At 43.1% G+C, this 20,131-nt stretch overlaps 3 protein-coding genes across 3 annotated transcripts; 1 reads left to right on the top strand and 2 right to left on the bottom strand.

Moving 5' to 3' along the window:
• Positions 1–10,114: 10,114 nt before the first annotated feature.
• EAF02_010117 (uncharacterized protein) lies at positions 10,115–14,706 on the bottom strand (the record flags this gene model as incomplete). The annotated part of the gene is made up of 6 exons (XM_038906165.1): positions 10,115–10,605; positions 10,659–12,928; positions 12,981–13,800; positions 13,859–14,245; positions 14,293–14,393; positions 14,450–14,706. 6 exons carry the CDS (start codon positions 14,704–14,706, stop codon positions 10,115–10,117), a joined length of 4,326 nt encoding a protein of 1,441 aa, XP_038753892.1.
• Positions 14,707–14,978: 272 nt separating this feature from the next.
• EAF02_010118 (uncharacterized protein) lies at positions 14,979–17,127 on the top strand (the record flags this gene model as incomplete). The annotated part of the gene is made up of 4 exons (XM_038906166.1): positions 14,979–15,233; positions 15,283–16,134; positions 16,192–16,356; positions 16,414–17,127. 4 exons carry the CDS (start codon positions 14,979–14,981, stop codon positions 17,125–17,127), a joined length of 1,986 nt encoding a protein of 661 aa, XP_038753893.1.
• An 884-nt stretch (positions 17,128–18,011) lies between these two features.
• On the bottom strand, positions 18,012–20,060 carry EAF02_010119 (uncharacterized protein; the record flags this gene model as incomplete). The annotated part of the gene is made up of 1 exon (XM_038906167.1): positions 18,012–20,060. One exon carries the CDS (start codon positions 20,058–20,060, stop codon positions 18,012–18,014), a length of 2,049 nt encoding a protein of 682 aa, XP_038753894.1.
• Between the last annotated feature and the right edge of the window lie 71 nt (positions 20,061–20,131).

Below are 20,131 nucleotides of genomic sequence, written 5' to 3' on the forward strand. Positions count from 1 at the left end.
GACTGGGGTGTAGGGATCTGGTGCCGGCGCAATCATCCGATACTCAGATGAAGCATTCAAAATTCTAAATGGACCAACGGGAATTGGTTAAAATAACAGCAGGGCTCCGCAGAAGTGGTGAGTTGTATCGATCTCAGCTAAGCCTATTGTGGGAGAGCTTGAGAGAACAACGGATATGACAGGGAACCAGCGGAGAGATCGAGGCTGGGTCTTTTTTGCGTGGATCATTGGTCTTCATTTTGCATGAAAAAGTTGAAGGGATCATTGAATCTGTGGGTCAACTTGCAACCGTTGTCGCTAATAGATACCACCCAATGAAGATCTATGAAGACATGGGGGAGCCGGACTCGTTATGCGAGTTGTGACTTTGACAACGTGACGACCCTGCCGCTTATGAACAATTAACGCAAAGAAGTGTGTAAGAAAAAGAAAAAGTCAAATACAAAACAGGAAACACCTAGATAATGCGTATTTTGCATATTTAGGTTCGCAAACTACAGATTAGAAGAATAGCCTCAAGACTAGGTCGTTTTAACCTCCGTACTATTCTAAATAGGTAGTTGACAAGAACGGGATATTGTAAGAGGATGGATAAATCAATCTTCTCGGTACTTTTGAGATCATCGTCAAACCATGAAGTTTTATGCGTATGTTTCCACAAGAAGGCTGAGCAAAATCTGCTACAAAATCCATAGAGAGCTTAGTCAAGCGAAAGTTGTTTTGACATGTTTGGTAGGTAGGAAAGTTCCGGATAGAAGCGAATGTACGGTGTTTTGTGTACACTGGAAAGTTAGGGTGTCTCGGTGTGTAATCGCAAAGGAAATCAATGCATTATTGTTCATTTCATAATTCTGATGAACTAGGGCCTGCCGTTGAGTTTTGATGATGGGTGAAAACTGGAGCATTACCCCTTGTGCTAAGAGGAAACTACGTGATAAGAAACCTACTAAAAAGACTACTACAGCTACTAACAACGGTACACCAGTGCTAATCATGAAAATGAAAGATTTTTGAACGGGAAAGAATACTTACGCCTAACAATCATAAGCCTAGATGAATCACAGAACAGCGGGCTAGAAAAGCTAGAAGTCTGTCAAAATTTTCGAACATTGGCGGGTGTGCGGGTAAGGTTGCTCGGGTTGGACTACCTAGTAGACTTTTTGTGATTTTGGTAGGGGTTATGGTAGGTCTGTTCAGCGAAACAGAGAAAAGAGAGTTTCAAGATGACTGGGTTCAAATTCATGTATTCCATGCCATGCCGGTCGTTGCTAATTTTCCAGGTCCCAAAGGAAATGATGTTTTAATATCGAGGCGAGTGAGGGTATCCAAGTTTGGTTCAAATACGAAGAGTACTCGAGGTCGATGCTTGCAATCACCACGAGATGGTTTGAATTGAAAAGCCAGCAGGCTACATCCCCTTCTTTTTCCAACGATATGGCTCGATAGTGGATAGGAGGATATAAAAACGAGGTGGACACACAATTAACATTTTTTCGTCAATCTCGACATTCAAACAAGGTTGCATCTAGATGGAATTATTTTGACATCTTCTATTATTATTCCAGAAACACTTACGAGGTCATGTTTTTATTGAATGCCGGGCCTGTGCACAAAGCACCTTTTCACACCAAAATTCATTTACTTTGAAATTCAATATCAAATCAATCAATATTATTATATATTTGAAATTCTACAAGTGGTATATTTTTATTCAAAATCTAATAATCTAATTTTTTTTTTAAAAAAAAAACAATCAATCAAATCAAAACATATATCGAACTTTGATGAGGAAATTCGCTTAAATTTCAGTCTGGCATTCTTCAAAAACACGCCCTCGTAGTCTTGCCTGCATCAAGGTATTCCCAAGTACCTACCTATACAACATAAGCTAGCAAGATGAGTGAATAGTTATTTGCTCACTCCAAGAAAGCTGATACATGGAATATGATCCACCATGACTAGCCTGAGAAGATTCGATTTGCTGATGGAAGCACAAAAGTGGAGGAGAGTGGAGACTTAGCTTGGTACATATTTGATACTCGCTCGAAGATGTTTAGGTCGAACGAAGAACCTTGGGAGAACGAGATTATAAATAATCTCAAACTTGAACTATTACCTAGGTTGGAAAGGTACACAATAGTTATAAGAGTTGAGACGGCCCCCAAGCAACTAATCATCATCAGATTGGATTCCCCCACGGGTAGCATCAAATCACCACATCGTCACCACATTATTATCTATCACAAAATTACCAATGTAGAATCTAAAGATCTTTGATTCATGTCATTGTTATTCTGTCAAGCATCTCAACGACCTGGCCAAGTGCGCCTGGGTAGCTGGAAGTTTCCCACATTGTTTAGAAATTAAAACTGGGTTCATCTGGCGAAAAGTCTGTGCATCAACTGCACATCCCGCAGTCTGATTATTTTGCTACGGATGCCGAGGACATCTCGTAAACCGAAAACGTGATGAAATGATATGCATGATTGTTAACATTCGTCTCTTACTTTGATTTCCCGCTTTTGTGCTTCACATCACCTACTACTAGCGAGAACAGTGATGTGATTGAAATAGCAAGATACACATCTCCAGGGTCGATTCAAGGATTTTCTCGCTCTGATGTCTTCGTGTGTTTATTCTGACGGGGCCCGTCCCTACGGTCCTGCTAAGCACATTCCCGTCATGGCCTAGATTGTGTGACGTCGGGTAGCTACCAACAGACTTTTGGAAAATATTCATGGATAGTGTTGAGAACACCGCATATTTCGCTGACTACTGTCACGGTGACCAAACGTATTCGTGGAAAGCTCATTCACAAGTAGAAGTCGAAAAACATAGAATATGGATGGCCCCTTCGTCAGTCATACACACAGTATCCACATTCAACCTCGCCTTCACCTGCCAACACTCTGTTGTTTTGTTGATATTTATTTTGTAATTGTTCCGACAAGAAACCATCCGATTCGAAGACGCATACGTATATACCCAGTCCTAGCAATGAAGCCGCAGGAAACCAGCCTCCGGGATGTTTTTAATAATGCATGTGCCGTCCATTTCAACGATCTGATACAAGGATTTACCTGTCAAGAGCCTATCATCAATATACCAAGAGGCAAGAGAGGTTGTTGAGAGTTCTTTCTATGCGTAATGCATTATGCGAAAAGGTCAAGCTAGAAGCTTTGATTGTTCATCTCTTCATCGACATCTCAAATCGTTGATCATGGTACTACTTTTAGAAACCATACCCCGCCGATCACGGTAAACAGAGCAGTATCAAACTCTTCGGTCATGAAATGCATGAATTTAGTTCACAAGGCTGATACAACATATAAAACAATAGCTGTTGGAGACATCTTCATTAACGACGTTTTAGGAGCGACGCTAAGATCTCGCAGACTCGTAAGCTGGACAAGTATAGATACGATATTTACGGATTCAGAAGTTTTGTAAATAAGCTTTTGGTTAGTTGTGGGGGATAGAGCTGACTTGGATTCGATTGTTCAGCATGAGACGAGAGTATGAAGGGGTATCTGTGGGTAGGTAGCTGTAAGTAGCCGCACTTCGGGGTTCTTAAAAACTTCCATTGGTAGCCAAAACCTTAGATCTTGCCGGAGCGCGGGCGGGATCTCAAGAATGTTGTGATTTGTGACCGGGCTGAGGATGTACAGTAAGTCCATGACGGTACCAGAAGTTGGCCATTCCCAATTCTTGCGTTACCCATTTTACCTTGGTGGTGTAGCAATTTTGTAAATATTCTCATGCTTCGGGCTTGAATTGACTGTTGAACTTGTGCTTTGATTGGACAAAGGCAACGGAATAGCTACAACTACTCAGGTTGTGTAAATTCAAAGCGTGTTAGAGGCGTGCGGTGTAAGAAAAGAAAGGTTACTCCTACTCTACAAGCAAAAGCTCCGACTGTACGGTACCTTTAGGCTTTTGGTAATGTCACGGTAAGGGGTAGCACAAGAATTGGCGTGGTAGCTGGAGGCTCCACAAAGAGTCAGGATCAAGTAACAATCTTTGACTATCAAGAACGGAGACGCACTCTGCAAAATGCGGTAAATGTAACGAAATTAGAGGTTCTCTTGACATGGGCAGTAGGATAAGGCTCACGAGAGATTTGGAAGGGAGAAGATTAACTTTCGAGTATCTACGCCCGTATGATCTTGGGAAAGGAGAAGGGATACCGGTATTCGGAAGATTATTTAAGATGGAAATGAAATGAGTTGAAATGAGATTTCGAGAAGGATTGTTTGCTCTTACTAGGTACCTGTCGTTGGTCGTAAAGGAAGTGCTAAGGTTTCTGGGATATCTCTCAGCTAAAAGAAGGAATCATGGATACATCCGGATTTAGACCGCTTGAAGGCAAATGAGGCCAACGATTGGTGGAGTAAATTCATAAATGCAGGTACGACCGTAGACCGTCGACTAGGTCTAAAAGTGTCTAACCGGAATTGACACAAATGAAGAAAAAAATACAAAAAAAGTTGATGAAACAAACTTCAAATCCGATCCACTCACCAAATACCTATTCCAGTCATCAGAATAACTCAAAACAACTCATTTTGAACCTTCTTTTTCTAAGGCTACAATTAAAAATGGTATCCTCGCTGTTGCATCGAACGCCGAGCAATGGAGTGGGGTGGTGGACTTCCCAAAATGTACGAGTGCGAGACGCCGTTTGACGTGGAAAAGAAACTTCAAATCACATCCATCTATCATCTCCGTACTAGCCACAGAACAGGAACAGAACCGCCGGTAGAATAGGTGGGAGTATCACATGGCTATGATCATATCTCCCTGATAGCTAGGACTACGTGGGAAGCTGTACAAATGTGAAGCAGTGGAATCAGCAATGTGGGCGATTTGTTAGAAGCAAGTGATCACTAATAATAACAACAAAATGTACTTATTGCTTGGTACCTTGCCTGTCTAGACAATGCCTTCATCGTTCGTAGCACCACCTACCTACTTTACTCGAGGATCTATCTGCCATCTAATGTTGTACATAGAGCTAAGTCTTCAGCTGAACTGGACTACTGGCTAGGTACAGATACCATTCTCCAATGTTCCAGACTCCATGGACGACATAGCTTACTTGACTCGCCCCCAAATATCGACTGTACTCCAAGATCTCCTTCCGAGCACGGTCTGTAATTTAGAGACGGCGGGCCAACCCTTACGCAAGTAATAATTGTGTCTGGCAGGTCTGCCAACTACTCGCCGATTGTCATCCCCATGTCGATTTTCCCATTGTCTTTCTAATCTTACATGGTTTGTAATCATCACGATTTTCCTTGCCCAAATCAAACTCTCGGCTGCGTTCCGAATACTACCAAAACCTAGGTAAGGCGTCAAAAAAGTCCTTCAATGGGTTATTCCACTCTTTGCTTTAAGACTTCGGATACATAATTTCGTAAGAGACCAGGACCGAGAACGCTACAACCACATCGCTTACAGTGCTCCGTAGAATCATTTCTTCGAAATTACCGAGAGAATCCACTACTAACGGGGTCTAAAAGCAGGAACGGTGAGGAAACACAACGGCACAAGTATAGACCTGCCATCATGGATACCATCTACTCCTATTAAGATAGATGGCGCTTATGCTTCAGATTAAAATATTCTCCGATACGTTCCCCACTCAGTAGTCCTTCGAATGGTTCAACAAGTATCAGAAACTTCAGATTTTCTACGTGACGAGTCATCAGCACATCTTTCACATCTTCAAACAATGCCCAGAAATAAACACCCACAACAGGATGTTTGTGAACCATGACTTAGTACACGAATGCTTGCAAAAATATTGTCACATTGTGCTGTACGTGGTCGTGGGCTCATCACAATACGTCTTGCTCGGACTTGTGGGACTTTGGCTAGGTTAGATAGTCGTCATACGTTCCAAATTGCTTTCAAATTATGATGCTTTTGCTGTTTGTTGTGAACACTTCAGACAATTTCAGGCTGCTGACGAGCTTGCCTCATTATCCGCCTGTTTATCCGAGAGATTGAGGGGTGCAGAGACCCCAACCATATCACGTCCAGCATCCATGCCCTTGCATTTGCTCATCTTAAGGTGATGGGGGGTCATAATACAACCCCTGTATCGAGCCTTGCTGTGTCGATCAGCACGGGCGCCACAAAGAAGTACCACGCTGGATTCTCTTATGTTCTGAATCTTCGATAATCATGAGTGGACGGACTCTGCCTTACTTTCTGCTGTTAGCAACCATGCAGTGTTCTCCCGTAGGAAGACCGCATTCTAATAGAACGGCGACCATTCATATCGTTATCTTCGCACACCTACAACCTGCAGCTCTCCACGAGAACCAGCACGAGAAGAATCTCCCGTGTTTTTCCATCTATAGCACACATCAAGAAGGTATCACCATGACTACCATCTCACTGCATATATGCGACAGACAAGACGTAAGGTGGCTGTGTCCCCGGATTTTCAATTACTCAAAATATACCCTGTGTGCGGGTAAAGGACTTTCCGGTAGTAGGTACTATATACTTTCTATTTCAGAATTCGATACATAAACTCAGAATCTCGTGTCAAGGGAATATCGGCAGTTGTCGGCGATTAATATATTATATATTGTATATTACATGTAATTCATGCATGATACGATTTGTTATATTGCAATTTATTTCCTACACTGCAAACCATACGTACCTGGTTATGGACCAGTTCCAGAAATCTGGTTATCTTTAGAGAATGTCCATTAAAAAGTTTTCGTGGACATTTTTGATAATCAGTTTGAGAGTCGAAATACGGATTAGCTTTGCAAGCTGTTACTATCAAGGTGCAAAGTTTGTTGGAGTTCGACTCAACAGTTTCGAAACAATATCTCCCGGAATAGTTTTCCCTTCGGGATTATCGGTTATATTCGTCCCATGGACAGAAATGGACCAAGGGAACCGAGAAAGTCTGCATCCAGACGAGCGAGAATTCAGCCAAATCTTCTTTTGATCATCAAGATCCACTGTTCAGTGAACATTCTACCACTTTACATATCATATCGTTTTGTGATGGAGCCTAGGGATGATGAGTTCGGTACCAGTGATCTGAGTTTGGTACCAGTCATCTGCTATGAGATTTATCGTGTGTATTCGTTTGGGCCAGGAGATTCATTTCATATCCTTGAAGCCGGTAAGGTCTCAGTCTCGCCTCGCGCCCCCTAGCTACAGCGTCGTGTGTTACCAGATTTTGTCAAAAAACATACACAATAGGGCAACGAGTAAGATGAGGTCAAAGTATGATGTATCATGGTGATTTCAAAGAATTGTCAGCCCCTCACGATGTCAAATCTATTGTCAAAGATCTAGAAGATTTCTTTATCAAGGCTAAATCTATTTTTGTCCTTTCAGTGTCATTGCCCTTACTCTACTAGCTTCACTAGTAGGTGGCAGTGCCTCGACATTTCCCATTGGTCAGTATAACATCAAAATGTTGTTCTTACTTTGAGAGCAAACATTAGAACTCGTCCCCAGCATACAGGTAGACATTCTATTTACTTCCATAACTGTCTACCAGTCCTCTCTCCATGCAAGTTTTGGCAAATGTAAAAGTAATATAGTTGCCAGATTCACATATAGATATATAGTCATCACAAAAGTCATACCTTATTATAGAGACAGGACGACGGTCCGAAAAAACGTTACAACTGACACATTAACCATCATACAGAAATGAAATAACTAAGTTAAGGGTAAATTTTAGCGCTTAGCGCAGCTGTTATTGACACGCCTTCAACAAGCCATCGTGACATCGTGACATCGTGGCTCTACTATCTGCACATCGCCATCGCCATCTTAACTCGTTCTAGAGGCTTCAAATGAGAAATCTAACGTGCATAAACTTGAGTGTCTCGTATGCATACTGGCTCAAATAAAGTAATCTAAGCATCTCGTGACGTCGATGATGGCACTTCGTATTGCGGTAGCTAGCAGTGACATCGAGTGGAGCAGTATATACGAAATTGCCCGCGACACGCGATCAAGTTCATAGTCCTCGTTGTGGTGAACGACACGATGTTGATTTAAAAATTATTGTCAAGTTGAGGCTTGAGCTCTAGCCTGTTTTCACGATGATCTTTCCTTCGGCGGAACATAACGACCGTTGATCCGGCGGTAATGGCCCTAGTCGGAGCTCTTGTTGAGCTAACACTGCAGCTTTTTTTTAAGCCCAGTACTTGATTAGAGAGGAGTCTTCTCCCGGTAGAATAGGTTAAAAACATGGGGAAAGTACGTGTAGGAACTCTTCTCCTTATTGGGAAGAGTTGGAACGATACACTTTGAGCTTGAGCTTTGCGTTTCTGGTAAGGTCTATTTTAGAGTTGAGATTTGATGTAACAATGAGTCCAAAAGACATTAAGTAACGTCATATGACTGGTGAGCTTCAAAAGCTCAACGGTCATATCGATCATATGATGTCGAGATATTGCCTGTGAAAGGCTGTTCGCGGTCGAAGATATTTCAACCCTTTTTGGCACAATAAGTTGATGGTTCTTTCGAAAGATTACGGATGTTTAGAAAACACTCTGAGATGCCTCACAATGAATGTGCATTCAGAAAATCCAAATTCCAAAAATCCTGATTGGTTGTTACATCACATGGCACACTCACGGAAATATACATGTTGACGGCATACTAGAATCTGTTCCATCAGATACCTATGTAGAGCAAGAAAAATGGACCGCTTGGAGTATTCATTACAGTACATGAAAGAAATCACTGGAGTCCTATCAATGATTCGAAAGTCTAAATACTATACTCATGATATGAGCTCCAACACATAAAACCATAATCGCAGCTCACTCCATGTACCCAATGGACGTCAGAAAACGCACAACAGATACGCCTCTCGTTTATTCTCATCTCATTGACTCCATCTCCCCGCATCTGAAGCTGAACCTCAAAACTTGACATGAACTTACAGATCCCGCTAAAAAGCTTAGTACTCCGTAATCAGAACAGCCATCCGCGGCTCAGCCTCCTCCAAACATGTTTTGCAGTGCCGATTCTGTGCCATGCACCCCGTCTGATTGGCAGATGCGGCAGTCTTGTTACCTTTGTTCCATCAATTTTTGTGTTCCTACAGCAATTCCTGCTTACTTTTCCAGACTTTGGAATGCATAGGTGGGCTGGGAAGTTCTCGATGTAAGACGGGAGAAACTTTGCTGTCATTTCGCTTATGGTCATAAATATGGTATGCTTTGAGATGCGTGATTTCCGTAGGACTTACCAGATAGTTTATTGCTCATTCTTGCCATTGTATTCATGAGAATCAATTTTGAGTCATTCACATGGTGAATGACAGTAGTCTTACATGATAGAATAGTTTCGGTGATTTTGATTGTAGAGTAAACATTATATCTCAGGAGCTGTCTTCATTAGGAAAGTTTCAAAATCCTGGGATCAAATAAGAGAAATCCAAGGACTCAATTGGTATGAGTGCGTTAGATATACACATCACCAACAAAAATTTCACTCTCTCCATGATCTTTAGATGAAACGACTGTAAACTGTATTAGTCTTTGCAGAGAAGATTGATCTTGATGACAAGCCCAATCGAGAAGTTCTATGATCGGCAGTCCCAGCTAACAACTCATGACATACTAAATCTTACTTCATGGTAACTACCTCAACTCTTCTGTTCGACCGAACCTAACACATTAAGAGATCTCCTCTAATATACACTTTCATGGTCATTCATATCCACAGAGAAACCAGCACAGCGTTTGAAGGCTACTGTGAACTGAATGATTTAGGTACAGAATATGCGACTAAGTCGTGATTCCGTCGGTGGTGATACAATACAATCCTAACCGAGCATGAAAGGAGATAACTCAATCATCAAGCATAAATCTCGAACTTAAATCACACTACATAGGTGCCGCAGGCTGACAGAATGATAAGATAGAAAGGTCGGATTTGTGTTCATAAATTGGTATCATTCTTTGTTTATTCATTATTGTACGCCATTTGCCTGTATTGTAGTCACACACTAATACATTTCCGTGGACGTTGTCCACGAGCCGTCCTAATTCTCCTTCATCCATACATCTATTGGCGATTCATTTATCTTACAAATTTCATCCTGGTATTATCAATCGACGCCATCAAATTCTTCTTCAGGTTCAATGATATCTTCATCTTCCCCTACGCCCTCATACCCTTCTCCAGTCTCAACATCATCTCCAACCACCTTTCCCTCCTCAATCGCTAAGACCTCTGCTCCGCCTTCCGGCAACCCTCTTTCTTCTCTCAACTGTCTTATCTTGGAGTTAGTCATCTCGAAAACATATTGACCTAAATGCTCCACCCCCTCCATAACAGCTTCACCTTGTACTGACTCTAGACCTTCCTCGTTCGCCAGAATCCTCTGACTTGGCCACATCTCCCCAGTGCTCAACGTCAACTTATCCGGTCTCGATAGTAAGATATCGAAGGCCTGCTTCAGCTCGAAACAAGATTCAAAGACATCCCGTCGTCCCAAAATGTAAAGACCGAGACGAGCGCGAGACAATGCCACCGTAAGACGTCTAATGTCACGAAGATAGCCGACACGTGATGTACGAGTGAGGGAGAGAATAACATCTGATATCTTGTCAGTGATTTATCGGCAAGAGAATTAGCTTCACGAAACTTACAGTCATTTTGCTCTCCTTGATATTTATCGACAGTTGTGACGATTTTTGGGAGACCAAACAGAGGATTCTTAGCACATCGATGGGATAGAACGTCTTTGATTAGTGCGCGCTGGCCAGCATATGTGGATAGTATACTGATCTTCGATGCTGGATATCCGAGTAAGCGCATATATTGATAGATGGCGACTGCGTATTCTGCTTCTCCAAGATTCTGAATGAAATGTGGAGTTGGCTCCATTTCACCCTTTCCTTTGTAATCAGAAACTTGAATGAATTGGTAATCGTACTTGAAACCAGCGTTTGCGGTTTGATATTCAGGTGCAGTTGACACAATTGGCAAGTTGCCAAGATTTTGGTAACGCCAGGAATACAGAGATGCTATCGACGGACGAGCACGACCCTGTTGATCGAGATTGATAGTTGGGACACCTAAGCGAACCAGACGAGAGAAGAGCGACTGTTCGAGATTTGCGTAGTGTCGAAATGCAAGATTTTGAACGACAGGAGAGTTCTGGAAGTGGTCACCACACAAGACTACACGCTGGAGAGGAGTTCCACCATTTGCTGGCTTCTGCAACGCCATGGGTATAAAGTTTTCGATCTCAGTGATCTGAGCCGCCTCCTCCATAACGACATTATCATAATGGAAGCCGAGTGAAGATATTTCACGTCTTCTCATAGCTGCATGCGTTGATGTCATCGCAATGATGCGAGCCTCATTGGTGAGAAGATAGTTTGCCTTGTCTCGATCTCGTCGCAAAATCTCAAATGGTCGGACGTCTTCAAGTTCAGCGAAAATTTTAGTGACGTGGTTGTAACAGCCTGTAGCTACATCAATGACAGCATCTTTATCGGCACCAGGAGGAAAAAGAGGCTGAGGAGCATTCGAAAAGTAGTAATGAAACGGAAAGGCAGAGACGATTGACTCCGATGTTGAACCCAGGTCTTTCATAACTTCCTGGAATCTTGTCCATGCTGGCTCAACGTAAACCGAGTTGAAGTATCCGGCAGTCTCCGCTGAGCTTCCATGAGCACCTGGGGCACCGAAATTGGCAGCAAGGCGATCAACCTCTCTAAGATACCCATCTCGATTTTCAAGGAAAGACTCGACACGTCCGTGTTTACTGAAATTAGTTTCAGTGTCTAATTCCTCTTCGCCATGTCCCAGCCGTAAAAGGTGGCGTTCGTCAATATCAAGAGCAACGATCTTTTGGAACAATTGATTAAGAGCTTGATTGCTATGTGCAATAAGTAGAGTGCGCTGATTAGGAAAGTTGTGATATAAATTGTTAATGATTTGAGTTGCAACATCCGTCTTTCCAGTTCCCGGAGGACCAACAATAACAGTAAGCCCTGGTTGGGTACCGGAGATAATTGCTTCAATTTGAGCAGGTGTGAAACGGACTTGGTTCAACTTAGGGGCGTCCATGGGATATGGCCCTGTACTTGGGGGTTTATAAGAAGAAACTTGGATGGCTTGTGGCTCATCTTTTGGTGCAGGCTCTGCTTCTCTGCGCCTTTTTTTCGTTGGTCTTGCTGGCGGCTCAGCAGCTTTTGCCACGGTTTGCAATACGTAGGGTGGCCCAAAACTACCGGTGACATCGTCATTTGGCTCGACCGTCCTACCTGGCAAGCTTTCGATTAGATGTTGCCAGTCAAGGAATGTGTCTCGATAATCGACTTTTTTGAGTTGGTTTGATAGTCTAGTATAGTTGGCTCCTGCAGGATCACCATAGCCTAAAAAGACCTCGTGAAGCCAGGGGGCTAGCGGGACATCAGATAGTGTTAAACTTCTGATTGATTCAAGAATCGGTTTGAAGTTATTTTCACGTCCTTTTCTACGAACAATGATGTTCATGGTTTCGTAGATGTCAGGCTTGCCTTTGTCGACGCGATCTTTATCCTCTTTATACATGGCTGCATCAAGTTTTAATTGCAGTCTCCGCGAGCCAGCGCGAGCATTTCCATTGACTTGTCCGTTATAATTCATCAATGAGCGACCTCTATCATCTTGCACTTGGATGACCTCAGCTGCTCGGAGGTATCTCAGACCGAGGTTCTGCGCGTCTGAAGTTGATGCTCCGCCGTTCGCGATTATAGCAGACTCTTCCGTGGCTTTCACAGAGAGCAAGAAGATCACGTCATCAGGCCGCAGCGAATCCCATTCACGACGAACATTTTCAGCCATGCGGCTTACATCAATCGTGACTTCGGCTCGGACGAGAGCTGGTTTATCTTCTCCTACGAGAGGAGGTACAACTTCAAGAATACTGCAAAATGGGTTAGAATGGATCGAAATAGTACAATGATGCTAAAACTTACGAAGGTTTCGCTATTGGAAGTGCCATCCTGGAAAATCCTTCAAAACTTGTCTGACCTGTCCTACCGGCTACTGGTCGGAGACGCTTTATTGTGTCCTCTACATCTCGTCTGATCTCATAGAACGACTCGCATCGATGCAAGATAAATGACCGCCATAGAAAATCTCCAACAGTTAGATATTGCAGGTTCAGCTTTGGGATAGCGAGAGGCTGTGATCCATCGAATCCATCATTCCTGAGCAGGGTTCTTTCAAAAAGAGTACTTTCTGTTGGAAGAATGCTCAAGTCACGTGCAGTTTCCTGAAATGTCTTGCGCTTTTCATGTGTTGATAAAAGAATTTCCAAGAGAAATTTACGGTCTACTACAACCTTGTTAGACGATGGATAAGACGTCCGTAGGTCAAGAAGCTCGCAAAGCTCTGTCATCTCGGCATCTGTGAGGGATTCTAAATGACCCTCAAGCTCCACCCGCTTATCAATAGACGAATAGTTGGACAACGCAAGAATAGTCAGCTTTTCCTTGAAATGCTTGAGTGCAGTTCTTTGCAGGGATGCTAGTGTTGCACAATGGCGTTCATATGCTTCCGTGCGGCTATGTTGAACGCCTGTATGATCATTAATTGCAAAATATGTGTAATGCTTCAAAAGCGCATATAGATCTCGTAGAAGCCCGTTCTCCTCCTCATTGAATGCTGGGGATAGTCTGATAGTTGGAAGAAGGTGAAGATCTTGTAGAAGTGTGTTCACGTATCTCCTGGTTGGCAATTGGCTCTGAAGATCCGATAGAAACTCTATAAACCTTTCGCAATACTGTACATTTTCTGTTTCGTGTGTTAGCCAAAGGAATTGATCATAGTGATAGCAAGGGCTTCAACAAACCTGTCTTTATTTTGTCTCCGTAGAGTTGATTGAAAAAATCCAGAATTAGAGTCAAGAGCCAAGATCGCTCAAACCTAAGTCTAGCTTTCGTAGGTTCATCAGAGGCATCATATCGTTTTCCGGCAGCCCTCCAAGCTTTCTTCAGTTGTACAGTATGATCGAGTATCTTTTCTCTTTTCTTCTCTGTTGAGATGTTGTGCCAAATGGATATTGAGACCAAAGGTGCGCATTCTTTCCGAACTATGCCATTGTCTAGTGACTGGAATGCGCTTATTATGAATGATAACAGGTTCGTGCGAATCGTCGCAGAGAGGGTAGTATCCAATGTCATAGACAAGATTCGGCGGAAGAGGGTTGAGAAATCAGGTGTATTGTCCGCAAAGATATCTATGTCCATCAGCATGACGAATTGAAGCTTCCTTAATAGTACTTACCCCAAGTTGGCAGATGTTCTCTAGTCCTTACATTGACAATGAGAACTATGAGAAGTATATGAAAGTTGGAAGCATCTTCTGAATAACCCGGCCAAAGGTAACTAGCATTGTTGTCAGTAATAGTTCCTACATTGAATGTCTGGACAGATGAATGTACTTCTCAAGAATGTGAAGATTTTCTAGCGTCAAAAGGGATCTATAAGAGAAGTCTTCCTGCTCTAAAACATCCCAGATTTCTTTCTTGATAACATCAGGCTTGACCTTAACCTTCGTGGCTTTCTTCGAAGGTTTCAACCAATATTTTGCGGCAAGTTGCGAAAATGAGCTTTCGTCCTGTGTTTCCTCCGCAGACGGCACTCCCATAGTTTCTTCAACAGCCTTTCCCTGGCCTCTTCCTTTCGTCCTCGGGGCCATTGTTGTTATCGGTGGTATTGACTGGCAATTCGTATTGCGCGCGTCGGTCGCGTGTAAACATCTTATCGTCCTGATAATTTTTGGAAGCTTGGTGCACCAGTGCTCTTACACGTGATGACTAAGCAGAAATTCGCCGTATCTAGATTGACGTCGCGATAACCTTTACTTCTCGCAACAATTAATTCTACCACCAACCTTGGAAACCTTTCAAATCACATCTTTTCGTCGGCGCCAGTACGAAAGGGTTTTGTGAATTGACATCGAAACACAACATGGCTGTCAGTATGGAGGGACACGGTCTTCCCGTTGTGGAATCTTTTGCGCAATTATTGTTGGAAATGCTTCAGCGGGCTGAACATGTCAAAGAAACACACACGATAGAGTCGCCATTGAGTAAAACGGAGCTTGCGAACACATACGAACGAATCGATCAGATATTCAACGAAGCGGCACCTATAGAAACTAAAAAGCGCAGTCAGTATGCGATCATCGAAACCGCTGTTCGAGATACTTTCAACAATTTACTGGTAAGCCATGCACCAGTACGAGTCGTAGATACCCTCTGACGACCCATAGGCCTCTATATCCATTGAAACTTCTTCCCCTTCCAGGTTGTGGAACCTCCTCGATATTATCTCCATCTTGTCTGACGATGAACAATGCGAACCTGCCCTTCTCTTTTGGCTCGTTGAAGAATTACTGGATAGTCAGACTATTGCGGGATGCCGGAGAATATTTGATTATCTTGAGTCACGACGTGAAAAAATTACTGCAAAGCATTTCAACCAGAAGAACTTAGTTATCTTGAGAAGCTGCAACGAGCTTTTGCGGCGACTTTCCAGAGCAGAGGATACTGCATTCTGCGGTCGCGTTTTCATTTTCATGTTTCAAAGCTTTCCCCTTGGCGATAAAAGCTCTGTGAATCTACGCGGTGAATTTCATGTCGAAAATGTTACATCTTTCGACACCATACCGTCCATTCCAACGGATGTTGAGAAGATGGAAGTGGATTCGGACAGCAATACGAAAGAAACTCCACCAACATCCAAGCCAGCATCAAATGGACGAACGAGCACGGCGAGAGGTTCTGAAGATGCCAATGGCTCAGGCAAGGATGTAGCATCATCAAAACGTGAACCGCCGATGAAGCCCGATGAGTTATACCCGATATTCTGGTCATTACAGCAGAGCTTCAGCCAACCGAAACGATTGTTCAATTCTGAGAATTTTGCCGAGTTCAAAAAGGGTCTGGAAGCTACAATAGCAACTTTCAAGTCGGTACACCATGAGACTGCAGGGCGTCCGGCAGCAAGGGTAGCAGAGGATAGTAAGAGGGGAACAAAAAGAAAGCGCGGTCAGGGAGACGATGACCTAGCTAATTCCTTCAATCCTAAATATCTCACAAGTAGGGACTTGTTTGAATTAGAGGTATGCTATCATCTAACACCCACAAATTCTAGCACGATGCTAACTCAACATTGCTAGATTAGTGATTTGTCATTTAGAAGGCATATACTTGTTCAAATTCTGATAATAATGGATTTCCTTCTTTCATTAAGCGCCAAGGCGAAAGAGAAGCTTTCAAAAGCTCTACCGGACAACCTCAATAGATCGGTAACTTATGCAGACCAGACGCTTAGTGAAGAGGATGTAAGTAACCCGTTTTCTGGACGCGTCTTTTAGTAGGTATTAGCTCACAATTTATAGACAAAGTGGTCATTAGATATGAAAAAATCGATTGCAGAATATCTGAAGAAAGGCGCGGATGGTGCCTTTTTTTACCGTATGGTTGAGACGGTTCTGTCCAGAGATAAGAACTGGGTTCGTTGGAAGGTCGAAAATTGCCCTTCTATTGCTAGACCAGCTGTTTCACCTCACGATTATATTACCGCTAAAGCGTCGGCTCGCAAAGCGACAACTAATAAACGATTGCGCCCTAATCCTCTAGGATCTTTAGATCTCAAATTTCTTGCGGAAAGCGACTTGCAGAGTGGCTTGGAGAGGTTGAAGAAACCAGAACGTTACCAAGTTCCTTCCATAAAGAGTTTCAAGAATAAAATCGAGCTGGACGATATGGATATCGATATGGCTCGAGACGAAGAATCAAAAAATGTGGCTATAGAAGCTAAAGCGAGCAAATGTTGGAGAGCACTACGGATCGCAGGTGCAAGCAAACTTGCTGCTTTTGACAAAATTGAGAAATCGGACAGCATTGACGAAATCTTCAAGGATGATATTAAACCCGAAGATCTTGTCGCCCCTGGCGATGAAGATGCGCTGGAAGGTGGGGAACAGAAAACTGAAGAGGGAAATGAGGCAGCGAAATTACCACCGACGGAAAATGAGGATGTTGATATGGAAAATAAGAAGGAAGAACAGCCAGATGTTCCAATGGTGCCCGGTACGGAATTGGGGACATGAGGTTGAAGATAGAAACGACAATGGTAGCTCAAGGTTGAAGATCAGCATGGTATGGACGATTTAAAAACACTCGGCCATCTGCAGAAAAATATGGTGTAGCGGAATCTACGTCATTGAAAACTGTACTTTTAAATGTACTATATAATACCCCCTTTATATCTCGCGCAGATATACTATATACCATAGCAAAGCTTAGTATAGCATTGCATTGCTATGAACGACTATCAACTACAGAAAAGACAAGATAATTCATTAGTATCATTCCGAGGCGGAACTCAATAGTGAAGTGCTTCAAAAAGAACACTTGAGCTGGACATTTCGCACGAATGCTCAAATTTATCTGGAGAATGAGTATAGACCATTATAGCAAATAAATCAAATAATGAACCACCGACATTTTATGCAGATCAAGCGAAGAAGAAGGCCGGGGAGTATAATGACGTTTGACTGTTACAATTACTCCTGGACCTTTTGCATAAGTCACTACTTTAGATGAAGAACTAGTGTCAGCCACCTGAGTATCTTCACTATTCAACCGAAAATTCATGTTTGCTGAATATGTTACAGTATTAGTAGATAGCAAATTGATATCGATAATATGGTATTATGCTGATTCGCATTACACTACTTCTATGCAGTAAGTAGTGAAACATGCGATCGCGTAACTACACGCAATTAGATTCCATATGCGGATGATGAAAACCACCGAGTTCCTAATCCCTTGCCTCCTTAAGCGCCTGTAAATCCTTTTTCCAATTCGTCAAGTCACAATGTAGACAATATCATCCGCCAATTCTCTGAGCCCCTTGCGCTCTTTAGGTATTGACGAAATAGTCCTTCGACAGGTTGTCACCCACGTTCCCAGTACATACATACATTCATCTTTATTCGAAAATCTTCCTAATATCGTCCAAACCCTCTTTTACCGCAAGTACACTCCACCATTTACCCGTATTGCCATTTGTATCCAAGGCATCCGAACTTGGAATGGTCTTTGAACGATCGTCATTCCGGATCACGACTAAGTATTGTGGGGGGTTTGAATCAGAGAGACCAGTGACTATAGAGCGAGAAGGACGCATTTTCCATGCTCTGTAGGCGAAGTTTTTGCGTGGGAGTGATTTTGAATCGGGTTTGGTAGATGCGGATGGAGATGTGGATGAGGGTGAGGACGAGCATGGAGGTGAAGATGAGCGAGTGATAGGTGAGGCTCGTGCAGGTAGAGGTGAGTAGGCTTGATGGCCAAAGAATAGGAGTTGAGATTGTGGAGTTGGATTTGGCTTTCTAATATCAGTACTCATTGGATCTAGAGACCTCGGAGCTGACCCAGTAAGAGCTGGAGTATGAATTTCAGATTGAGGTAGCGATGGTGGTGAGGGTGCAGGAGATCTGTAGGCACGGTCACTGGATGAATCAAGGTGAGATTGTGGATCGGTGAATTTCTTGGGGAGTAAGATGTTTGGACTTGTATCTCGGGGAACGAGAGGGCGTGGGTTAGTCGTGGGAGGAATGGATGATGACAATGATGCCGATTTAGGAGGAGATGGATAGGCGTCAGAAGGCAGAGATGGCATCAGGGTATCATTCTCGAAATCGCTAGCGAGCTCACTTAAATCGCGAGTGAATGAAGTGTCGCCACGGCGAGAGCCTGTGTATTGATTTTGTGACGTTGATGAAGTGGACGCTGGAGGAGGAGATGTTGGATTCAGAATAGAGCTTATGCGTATTCTCTTTTTCGTTGGATCGAGCCCAGTCATTTCTGGTGATGCAGGTAACGTAGACTGGTGAATCTCTGTGGGGAAATGGGTGGAGATATGAGACGAGGGGCGTTTTAGACTGTGACTGTGAGTTTGGTCACTTTCGTTGGTTGGCGCTGGTGAATACGGGTTTGGAGTTGAAGTAGTAGCACTAGAATACAGCTTTTTCGAGTCGAAAAAACGATTGAGACTAGCAAGTGTAGTTATAGCCGTATGTTCCAATGTACTGAGATCGGGCGGTGCTGTGGTCCTTGGAATAGGCCGAGGCAAAGTCAAGGGTGATGAAGCCATGTAGTTTGGATGATACTGAGAATACCCCGCGCCTCTTTCTTTGATCGGTGGTAATCTGTGTCCCGCCCTGAATTGTGTCGTACTTGATCTTCCTGTGTCACCACCGAATCCAAAACTTCTGACAGCTTGTTCAATGTCCTCAACTTTCACGGGTGTATTGAGCAAAGAATCTTGTAAAGAGGCAGCGTTGGTTTGATTGAGAATATAATGACGGGATTTTGCAATATTAGGGATGCCGTGATTGTATGAATTATTCCTGATCAAGGGTGACATTTCTTCCTGGCCTTCGTCTTCAGATTCGTATTCTTCTTCGCTCTGGGAAGACGCAGTCAAGTCGATGACTCTCTCCTCTATTTCGTCGGAAGCGGACTGGAACTTTTGCGCACTGGGCTGCTGCTCCATGATGTATGAAAGACTCATTATATTGGCATGTTTATCGTTCTTTGCTCTTATTAACGGGTCCTCCTTCGGCCTCACAGAGTTTGAACCGTTTACCATGATACTCTGATTCGAGGCATGAGAGCCCAAGGTACCGGTGTTAGAATCTTGCAGATGACGATCAGAACAATCAAAAGCTTCAACTCTTCTATTGACTGATTTTCGGACTTCGAGTCCTTTACTTGCATTATGTTTTGAGGTTTGGCTTTGTTCTGGTCGCAAAGCTCCCGGTGTCCGAATCCTGGATCTGTAAACAGGTCTTTGAAACGGCGGTGATTGTGGTCGTGCTTGATTTCCAAATCTTCGAATAGATATTCTTTTGCCCTGTGGTCGTTGTGATGGGGGGTTAGTGCGAGGAATATTAGGCTGAGGAAGAACTGGTTGCTTCTTCCTGACGGGTATAAGAATTTGGCCATCTGTATTGGGCACGGCCTCGTAGGTAGTCATGATTATTTTTGATGAATATATGATTTCGATGTTCTATGTAGTGTTGATGTTTTTGATGTTGAAATGGAAAA

The sequence above is a fragment of the Botrytis sinoallii genome (assembly GCF_014898435.1).
Source record: "Botrytis sinoallii strain Bc 23 chromosome Unknown BSIN_024, whole genome shotgun sequence".
Taxonomy (NCBI): domain Eukaryota; kingdom Fungi; phylum Ascomycota; class Leotiomycetes; order Helotiales; family Sclerotiniaceae; genus Botrytis; species Botrytis sinoallii.